General features: G+C 36.3%; 1 protein-coding gene across 1 annotated transcript; it reads left to right on the forward strand.

The window, feature by feature from the left end:
- Window positions 1-435: 435 nt before the first annotated feature.
- LOC127971944 (coiled-coil domain-containing protein 69-like) lies at window positions 436-11,228 on the forward strand. The gene is made up of 9 exons (XM_052575281.1): window positions 436-656; window positions 3,717-3,780; window positions 4,105-4,262; window positions 6,347-6,434; window positions 6,609-6,682; window positions 6,822-6,923; window positions 7,007-7,126; window positions 7,488-7,585; window positions 9,717-11,228. Exons 1-9 carry the CDS (start codon window positions 609-611, stop codon window positions 9,874-9,876), a joined length of 912 nt encoding a protein of 303 aa, XP_052431241.1. The 5' UTR covers window positions 436-608; the 3' UTR covers window positions 9,877-11,228.
- The last annotated feature ends 248 nt before the right edge of the window (window positions 11,229-11,476 follow it).

Genomic DNA, 11,476 nt, shown 5'->3' on the forward strand with positions numbered 1-11,476 from the left:
GTTAATATTTCTATAATAAAATATGTAAAAAAAAATTAATAAACAATTATTTAATTTAATAAATGCTTAATTTAGCTTTATTATAATTAGTGACAATACATACTTACATATTTTATTAAACACTTGCTCGGGAAATACAAATGTGAAAGAAAAGATAAAGAGCCATGAGTTCAAGGATGGTCAAACAATACGGCAATTAAAATTTAAAAGAGAGACAGAGAGAAAAAAAAATAGGCCTACATTAAATAGAAAGAAATGAGTGGGGAAACAATGAACATAATATTTAGGGACATACTATTGTATTGGCCAAATACACTTATTTATTTATGTTTTCATTCGAGGAAGCTGCAGTATGCATCCGTTTGCGCAGCTGCTGCGCATAGATCGACAAATTTCCCGCTTGTCTCGGTTTAAATTGTTGATGTAAATGCAGCCTGCGTTCTCGGAACGCCGCCTTGACTCTGTAGTTCCCGCCCATCTGCTCAGTCTCAGCCTCTGCGACAATGAGGCTCAAAGAGAGCTCCGCTCATATTTGAACTCCTGCAAACAGCCAGAAACTTACCAGCGACACAACAACGGGCTGAAATACAGAGGCAGATCAGAGGAGCATGGGTTGTCACAACAGCAAAGTTTGTGGCCAGGTCTCCCGGAAGAAGGTAGGTCGTTTTAAAACCTTCCCAGGATCTTCACAAATAATGCAAACTTACAATGTTATACTGTGGAGACGAGAAATGTAGCAAATACAGCACGTGTAAATGTGTCTGTATTATGGGAGCCACTGTTTGGTTACTTCCTCTCTAATGCGTTAGTCGATGCTAAAGCTCTCATCATGATAGTTTGTCGACTTGTGGAAGTTTTAATTAGAAACCGATGAGATCTAACTTAAAATGTGCTACTGACATCCGTTATGACAAATTAAAGGCGTGTTATCCAGCATTTAAGTTTGATCACTTTGTGCTCCTTTTAAATTGTTCCGCATTTCGGTCAATGACAAATCAGGATATACGAGGTTGTAAAAAAGGTCAAATGTAATTTATATGTAGTTTTTTTTTTTTAGTCCTCTTGGTATACCTGTTAGTTTCGTACTAACACTATATGTAAATGTTATCATTTTGTGGTTTTAATTAATGTATTTTGGTACACAGCTTTGTAAATATAAAATATTTTTAGTCATAGTTTTTTTCTTCTTCTTAGGGTTACTCCAGTTAACGAAAATGATACGAAATCGAAAAAAAATAAATAATAATAATAATAACAATTAATAAATAAAATAAATATTGACCTGATTAATTATGTCTGTTTTATTAAGATTGCCAAATTACTTATGGATTTTTTTAGGATATTTATAGAAATTAAATTTTAAGAATTTCAGTATTTTAATTGGACCTTTTTTATTTAGTAGCCTATCGTGTGTGTTTTTTATTCAAGTTATTTTTGCATGCATTAAAGCATTATAATTGTAATTTTCAAGCTAACTGGGCAGTCGTACCACATATTGAAAATGTTCATCATAGAAGAGGCATATTTAGCCATTTATTTTTAATAAATTGAATTTTAATGTGTTTTCATGCATGCATTAAAAGTAAAACCAATAGAACATCAATGGCACTTTAGATTTGACATTTTTAATGTAAATGCATGAGAAAAATCAATGCATTTTTGGGGCCTTTAAACATACAGGGACATCTAGCTTTGATAATAACAGGGTCAAGCTTTCATAGCCCAGCCCAGATTGCTGAAGGATTTATATTCACTGGGCTTGGATGTGACAGACACAGGGTCCCGAGTTTCTCACTGCAAGTTTTAATGTGATCTATAAACAGCCTGAGTTCATTTGGTCCTGTTAATCACATAGCCATGTGTCAGTATACTTGACATGGACAACTGGAGAAGTGTGAAAATTCCCTGAAGACCGAACAGAGAAAGCCTTACGCTCACTATTACAGCCTCTATTGGAGTTGCATCAAAAGCACATAACCACATGACTGCAAAAGTGCAATAAAGCTATGGGTTCATTAAAGTTCCAGAACATTTGGTTCCCTGCCACAGAGAGCCGGCAAATGCATAATAGTGTTATTGTGGATTAAACCGAATTATGAGATGAAAGCAGTTCCTGTTCTGGGTTTTTATTGCTGATTAATTTATGAAAAATAAGCCTAGGCTAAAAAAGTTGAAGACCTTTAAAATGCTATTCATAGTTTTCGGCACAAGCTACATTCATAGTTTGTTTTAAGCTATTAGTTTAGATCATCTCTCAAAAAAGAAGAAAACAAAGTAATGCAAACAAACTGCAAGTTTTGGGAACTTGCAATCCATATAAAGCACTTGTCGCAGCATTTTAATGACTAAAAATGGTGGATAATTCTGTAAAATATATATATATATATATATATATATATATATATATATATATATATATACACACACCTAAAAAAAATATTTTATATAATATTTTATATTTTTTAAGTTATATTAAAAGATTAAATTCAACATAGACTTTACTGATGATGCAATCTAAATAAGCAAGCATCTGGGCCCAGAATATGAATGCATTTAGCTATATAAAGCATTTTCTTTATAATGCTTTTTTAATGGAAAATGCCTTGTGTGCAAATTCAGCAAGTTGAATTTGTATTGTGGCTGCATCTTTTCATCTATACATAGTTTTCATGATTAATAAGGTGTATACGGAGTTTGCTCTTATAATATCACTGTCTTTGTACATTAGTTCCTAATAGAAACCTGGTAAAAATGAATTGCATTCAGCAGAGGAAAGCTGAATGCCCTCCAGGCAGGCGTTTGTTTCTATACAATATACACGGGCAGGATGACATCATTTGCTTGTGGTTCCTTTCAAACTGTGGATGGCGTGAAGCATAAGTGTCATGTTTTGGTTGGCATTTGTCCCAGCCCGACACTAAACCACACATGTCTTGTCATTTCTCATTTAAACAGTCTCAAGTGACAGTGAGAATCTCAGTAGTTATTAACCAGGATGATTTGAAAAGGTTTGACTCTTTTTGTTCTTGAAAGCGCGTGTTGGCCTCATAGTAGAGGTGAAGAGAAAGGAGAGAAGGGGCCATCAAGTACCAGAAATCATAGTTGAAAGTCATACTAAATGTGAAACTGTGAAATTGAACTCACTGATAGTCTTTGCCTCAGCTCTCAGATCTTATCTGTGAGTTTAAATGCATCTCTTACCTGAACTAGGCCTAAACAGGAGATTTTGCTCTCAAAGGAGAGACATGTTGCACTTGTGAGTGTTTTGAGGATGTGTGTGGGCTATATCTCTGCAGACATTTGGCACGTAAGCTTCAGAATGTTAAATCATCTGTGAATGTTGTTGAACTTGAGCTCTATCTTCAGACGTTCACACTAGAATCCACAATCTTTACTCACTATGGATGTATGACAGCATTCTTCCTGAATTTCAAGGCTTGTGTGGAGCGTGATAATAAACTCAATAAAGCACTTGTTCCACCCATTGAGAAATACACCTCAAGTTTTCAAAGTATACTGCACCACTGGAAGTGGTTTTTCAATGATGTCATGGTTATGCAATCTTGAGCACATATCTCTCCGGTAATGTCTGAACGCTTTGGAGTGCAACAAATATCAATTTATATGACACTTCTGTGAAATGTTTGTCATGCATGTAGGTTGAGTTTGTCAGCTAGTTGCTGAATCACTGATTCCGTGTCTGCAATGTCTTTCAGAAAAAAAATGAAGCACAAGGAGCTGAGAAGCACATAAAGGACATCAAACTTCAAGATGGAAGTGGTAAGTGGTTTCCCCTCGATCAGGTCATGGGAACAAGTGCAGATGTTCTTTAGATAAACAAAAACAGAAAATGCATTGTGACTGAAAAGCTTGTTTTGGACTTCTAGATCGTGGTACGTGTGCTACAGTTATTATCTGTTACTGTGTCTTTTCAGTGTGTTGTTGTTGGCAGAGCGCAGGGTTTTGTAACACGGATGTTGGGTTGCAGAGACCTGTTAATACTCTTGTGTTGCTGGCCGTGGGCGATCCTGGCTTAAGCTCATGGAGATATTGTTTCAGATGTACCATTGAGCAAACATGTAGTGTTCAATTGCTCTCCCCCAGGTACACACTCATCTGTGGAGAATCTGTTGGAGACTTATGAGTGTCAGCTAAAGCTACTAAATGCAGTTTTGACGGCTTCAGGAGACCAGGAGAGAGACCAGCTCCTCAAGGACCATCCTGGAGACATCTGCACTTTAGTCCACAGTATTATAGAGAAGGTAGAGTTGGTATTCAAAGCCCTTTCTTTATGTAGTGTAAATAGAATACATTGCAAGTACATGTAGCTTCATGTAGGCATTCAGGAACGAATAGTATTCTGATCCCAGATTATGTCAGCGGGTTATACTTTTTAAAGCTGTCACAAGCAATAAAAACAAGACATGCTTTTATTACAGCATAATTGGGAATGAGGCCGATACTGTGCGCTGTTGTTCAGGGTTTGGGAACGTGTGCTTTGGTGCATCTGTCCTTGTGCTAACCTCTGACCAACAAAGCTAAACCTGTTTGCTGGGAGGGATGTTTATTCACTGCCCTGGAAAGATGACTGGTTTTTGTGTTTAACACAGTAGAGCACTGCTTGCTTTAACAAGACAGAACAAAGATTTTTTTTAAGAACATTGCAGACTCATTTATTATGTAAAATTATTAGCAGTTTAAGACACAATTAATGTATACATAAATATAATTGGGAACATTTCATAAAACATAAAATTTTGTATAAAAAGCTATGTATAAATAATATAACCTACCCCAACAAGAAACTGTAAATATATCAAATATCAAACTTAAAGATCTTAAGTAAAAATTATTTTTAGAAAAACATAGAAAATATTATTGCATATCATCCTTTATAGACGTTTCTTATTTCAAAGTGCCCCATTATGTTTTTAATAATTTTTTTTTCTTTTTTTTTGGAAATGACCTAACAACGTTGTAACACAGCTCTGAGTGAATGCAAACATCCCGCAAAGTTTTAAGTTAAAAAGTGCACAGTGTATATAGTTATTGGCTTTCATTCATGAAACACGAGCAGAACGAATTTTTGTGTAAATCGCGTGTAAAGTGGTTTTGGCGTAAATTTTTGGATTCATTAAAACGTTCGTATTTTCCAAATGTTAGTTGGTACGAAAGAAATCTACACCTGCTCCCAGCCACGCGTAAATAGTGCGTTTAACGTCTGAACGTTTTGCTCATTAATACGGCTGCATTTTAATTCACCTTAATCGGCTACATATTTTTTTCAAAATGCTGTGTAAATATTATATATATTAATTACATACGGTTTTTCTTTTAACTTTTATTATGAGAGCCAGTAATAGGATCTGTAATATGCTGCCAAATGCCGTTTTGAATGAACTTCTGATTGAACTTTTTCAGTCGCTTTTGAGAAGACATGTTGAAATCCTTCGTTTGGTGTCATAATATGATGCTCATATATAGTTGTCAGTCGGATTTAATAGGCGGGATTTATGGTAATTGAGAGTGAGCGTGCACGCGCGTCCCATTTACGACTGATTGGAATTCATTAACACACACACACATTTCACTATCACATCTGACGTTTACGAAGTTTTTGTGAATCAGGAGAAGAGTTTTCGGGAAGTTCTCTTTACGCGCAAATCACTCAGATATTTACTCAAATATTTACTTGTATATTTACGAATGTTTCATGAATGAGACCCAAAGTCTCTCAAAAGAAAGAGTCAACTCTGAATCATTGAAACGAGTATTTTTTTTAATTTTTATAATGAATCCCAAGCTGTTTCATATTGACGTCAACATGAAACATTAGCATAATGCCCGTCCACTTGTTGCGAGCACAGACCTCGGCGAACTTTACATCAGTCGATTTTCAGGTTGGTCTGAATGAAAATGCAAATTGATTCTTTGCCACTAGGTGCCGCTTTTGGAGCAGTTAAATAGCGGTGTCCCTTGTAACGCTGAATACAAAGTAGCACTGCGCTCAAAAACTGTTTTATCAGGCATCACAGGCATGATGAAAAGAAAATGAGACCAATCACTGCTGATTAGCGTCACGCAAAGTAGGGATTTTTGTTCAAATGAATTATTGATCGAATAATCTGGGAGTCCTTGAGCAAGTAAGGAAAAAATAAATGCATATAAGATAATAAAGGTGTTTTTTGACCTTGCATGCATGTCAACCTGTTATTGAGGACTCCCAAAACTCTTTCATTACCCCTAAAAGAGGCGCTTTAATTTGTACTATGTTGCCATGAGAATAGCCTTTGCTGCTGATAAGGCGTTAAATGGTAAATAAATGTATAATTTCTTGTGTTAACAGGTAAAGACTGAGATAACCACTGATCTAAATGATCTTCATGAAAAACAGACGAGGAGCACCTTAGAGCAGCATCAGAGCGCAACAGAAGGTCAGAGCACTGAAATACTATCAGCTGACAAACAAATCTAATGTAACTTTGGCAAACACAGTTTCTAAGAGCAATAAATGTGTCTCTGTGTGTGTATATATATATACACATACTATATGAGAGAGAGATAATCTTGTGGTAAATGGTAATATTCAATAACTGTTTGCTTTGCAGAGCTACAGCGATTACACAGTGAAGAGAAGAATGTTTTAAATGAGTCTCATGCAGCAGCTGAGAATGCACTGAAGGTAAAACGCATCTCTTTGTAACCTCACTGAATTACCTCAATACATTTGATTGAGAGCTGATCTAATATACTTCCCACGTCAAGCTAGACATACCAGACTTGATTTTGAAGTGATTGGTCTGAACTTCCTATGAACTCAGGATCAGATTGAAGGGCTGACGTCAGAGCTGAAGCTGTTCAACGAGTTAAAGCGCAGAGCGCAGGAGTCCACGCTCAAGAGAGACCTTCAGAGAAACATTGAGGTTTGTTAGGAGAGTGGAGATCTGTTGGCAAAGCGTGCTTCAGATAGCTGCAGTTTTCAGCTGTATCGCTCTTTTCATCCCAGACTCATGGAAGCCCTGGTGCATTCTGGGAGCAGGAGCAGGAGAGTCTGTTATTTGTCATCGAAATGAAGCGTGAGCGTTTACAGGACCAGGGGAACAAGCTGCTGCAGATGGAAACACTGGTATGAAGTTGTATTGATAGTTATTGTAGGCCAGTAACTCATGATCTTCAGATTAGAGGTTAATCAATATGTATATTCAGTGCCAGATTCTTACGTTTAAAAAAAAAAAAAAGGTTTACATCCACTTTGTGTAAACAAGTCATCTGCTTTATACTCCGTCATGGAGAAATAATGCACAAAAATAAGTCCAGGTGCATTATTTGTGTATTCATGTGTTTATTTGAATGTGGCAAATTGACCTATTTGTTTGCATAAAGAAATGCAGAAGTCACCAACTCAACTCAAACCAAAACCAATGTTTTTTTTTACAATATGTCAGCTATTTTGATAACTTCCTGCTTCTTGTTGTTGTGATTGTCAGGTGGAGAGGAATCTGTCGCTGGAGGATCAGCTCCTGCAGGCGCTCCAGCAGAGCGAGGACTACAGAGTGAGGATGGACAACTACCAAAGCCTCATACAGTACGTGTTTACATCAATCTGCAAACTAACTATTTTAAAATAGTCAGCCGCATTTCCACCGCTGGAACTTTTGGCTGGTACTCGGTGTGTTTCCACCACAGGAACCAGGAACTAAATACAGTTCCTGGTAAAAAAAACAAATGCCCCTCAGAAAGTCACTGCTGGAGAGGTGGTACTTTTTCAAAGTTCTGGAACTTTCAGGGGCGGGACTTGGGCACTAAACATCCTGATTGGTTGAGTTCACGCAGCATTGTGATTTCAACCACCATTTATTCTCATCATTTTAAAATATTACTCTTATCGTGTCATGAAATTTAGTTTTAAAAGTATTTCAGGCAAGAATGTAGTTGTTAAAAACTCAAATCTGCGGTTTATTTATAAAGACAGCGCCTATTTAAAAATGTGTTTCAGCGATTTCAGAGACGGTCAGCTCCACGTGAGCAGCGAGAGCTCAGTGATCATGTATCCACCGAGAGCAGCCTCTACTCGGCTTGTCCTTCTGATATCTGCCGCTGGCTCTGATGTCTCTCAAGTGGCTAAACATAAAAAAAAAAGTTTTTTGGTAAATCTAACAGGAAATCTTTGGTCTTTATTCAATTAATCTATTAATATGTTAAAATGAAAATAAAAAGAGGCAATACTGTTTGATATAATATTTCGTCCCATCTTTCGGAGATCACACTACTGAGTCAAACTCACAAAGTCCAAAACTACCGAGGATGCAAGTCTGAAATGTGTGTGCTTTGTATTGAGAAATGGAGGCAGACCTACATCACAAATCTATTTGCCTAATCTTCACGGTACTCTTGACTTACTCAGCTTTGTTGTCCTTAAAAGGCAATTCTTTGTGTAGACAGCAGTACACATGCACTTACAGTAGCAACACAACACATACATTTATATGGTGGACAGCGGTGGGAACGCAGAAAGCAACGGGTCTGGGGGGAATAACAGTTCCTGTGAGAAGAAGATAAAAAACAAAAGACGTTCCTGGTATAAATGTTCCGGCAATTTTGGTGGAAATGTGTCACAAGTGTGCACTTCTTTCTGGGTGAAAATGTTTGATAAGAGTAAAGAAGCTTAATATGCATTTGAAGGGGTTGATCCTCTCAAAATGTATAAACCCTGACTGTGCTTTTATAGTGTTTGGGGCAGGAATTGTCTGTCCTGCCAATGGCTGGAATTATTGCAATTATATTTAGGAATGTAAGTAGCACATGCAGCATCTCTTAAATTTTACAAAGATTTTATGAAGATCCAATATGGTAATGGAATAGACTGATTTTTTTTATTTATTTAATTTAGTTTAACCCTGCAAACCTGATATATGAAATAATAGTATGAAATTAAGGGAACAGTTTATTTTACCCTTTAGATAAAACTTTTTTTTTTTTTTTTTTCGTATTTGATACATCAGGCTTGTATGGTTCATATAGTATGATATACTAGAATAAGGAGCTCACACTAAAGCAAGTATATGTGATTCTGTGCTGGTGTTGTTGTGTAGCTAAAAAGCATGTAATGTAAATCAGTGAGATCTTTATAACCGTATAGTACTTCAGTAGGACTCCTTGCATAAAATGCATATAAATACTAGTTTAGATTTCCAGTAATATGTTTTATGATTTAAAGCTTTGTTGTTTTTATCGTGGAGAGGGCAAAACATAATACCATGCAAATAAATAAATAAAATAAATGTTCCTCAAAAGCCTGATGCATCATATTTGATACATTTTAACATGATTTTTGTAAAAAAAAAAAAAAAATACAAGAATAACAAAAATAATAAAGAATCTTGTTCATCTTGAAAAATGACTAACATTTGACTGAAATCTGTGCCTCAAATATGATACAGTAGGCTTTCACTTGCTAGTCTCTATCTTGCTATTGTCCAAATATAATAAAAAGCTTTAAGTTTTCCTGGAGTTCTTTTATTCCTGCACCGTCAGAGTGAAGGTCTGTCATCTCAAATGCTTGTATGTGGCGCCACCTGGCGTTGTAGATGCAGGATTGCCCAGTTATGAGTTTGAAATTTTAATAGACTGAATGCATGAGTCTACATAAAATAAAAACTTTTTTTTTCTTGTTATTATTTTAAATTTTTCCATAAACTCTTGTCATCCTCTTTCAGACAACTGTCTAAGGAGCAGAACGAGCTGCAGGAGGCGCTAGAGAAGCAGGCTCTGCAGAACCAGAAGCTCAGCCAGGAGAAAGAAGAGCTACTCTTTAAACTCATACACCGTAGAGACTCATGCTCCTCCTTCCACCTTCCTTCTGTCATCCCCAGCTGACCGCAGCATCACTGTATCCTCACCCCACCTGGCCTCGGTGCCTTCATAGTGATTTTTTTTTTTAATGCCAGGTTATAATGGAGAGTGCTGTGAGCATGCAGTGCTGATATGGACTTACTCACTGCATTTATCATCTTAACTGGCAAAACAAATATTTTTGTACATTTTTGTTTGAAGAGACGTTTCTTATCAGTTTTTGGTTGCTTTTGAAAATAGTTGTGGATCTATGCAGTTAACTCATGTTAAGTCTTTTTGTTGTTGAACAAGGTGTAGTAGCAGTTCTTCCCATTTTTGATATCGGTTTTATTATTATTTTTATTTCTTTCCAGGAAACAGCAGGTATTGTTAGCAAATATTTTTGCCTTAAGGCATTATTGGAGCCAGAGCACTTGGACGTGTACATGAATATCTGGGATCAGATGCACTTGCACTTTTATCAGTGTTTTATTTGTTGGAGAGATACTGGGCTTATGGTGATTACCAGTATGCTTTCATTCTACACTTTGCACACAGTATTTCTTTTTTTTTTTTTTTTAATCCTTCTGCTTTTCAGTGGTAGGTAAAGTACCGGGGTCCTATTGGATAAAATCTAGTCATTTTAAGAAGAAGATTTGAAGAAGAGTCTAGTCTAGCCATCTTCTGTTTTGTCACCCGGGCAAACCCAAGCTTTGAAAGAATAATCGTAAAATTCGGAACACTCCCAGTATGCTCTTTAAAGTTATTAAATAATTCAAAAGAAAAGTTCGCACCAAAATGAAGAGAAAAGTGGAGAAATTATCATTGCATCACTTGCTCACCAAAGGATCCTCTGCAGTGAATGGGTGCTGCAGATTAAGAGTCCAAACAGATGATAAAAACATCGCAATAATCCACACCCCTCAAGTCCATCAGTTAACGTCTTGTGAAATGAAAATCTGTGCTTAAAATAAACAAAAATCAATCGTTAAGGCATGTTAGCTTTTAATTTGCAAGAAACATTATTATGCATTATCAACTTTTATTTTGGCTGAAAGCAACAGTTTATTATTGTGATGTTTTTATCAGCTGTTTGGCCTCTCATTCTGACGGCACCCATTCACTGCAGAGCATTCATTGGTCACCAAGTGGCCGGAGTACATTTGGGTTTCATTTTCTTCTAATTGCATTGATTTTTTTTTTTTTTTTAAAGCATGCGTGTTAAACAGGTTGCCTTTGTGCCCATTTTTTTTTTTTTTTATCTCCCCCTTTTTGTAAGATATTGTGAATTATTGTAAATGTTCTGCCATGTATATGTTTACTTCTGCATCAGTGCCTTTGGTTTAAGTTGTTTCCTGGAAAAATCAAGCAATAAAAGCTACATCAGAGGGACTGTATGTGAAGTTCTGCACAGTTATTCCAGAACAAAATCGTTCAACCAAAGAACTGCTTTGGGAAAATCCCACACATATTTCTCCAGAAGTGACAACTTAAATATTCAGCAAGGATGGTCATGGCAGATCACCTGTTTTTCCACAGTCTTGGTTTTCCTAAATGAATACCAGGTTTAGTCAAATTAGGCTTTCAAGATTAATGAAATGAATTTAATTCAGACGTCACAAGGCTTGCCAATGTCTTAGATGTT

Source organism: Carassius gibelio, chromosome B14, assembly GCF_023724105.1.
Source record: "Carassius gibelio isolate Cgi1373 ecotype wild population from Czech Republic chromosome B14, carGib1.2-hapl.c, whole genome shotgun sequence".
NCBI lineage: Eukaryota > Metazoa > Chordata > Actinopteri > Cypriniformes > Cyprinidae > Carassius > Carassius gibelio.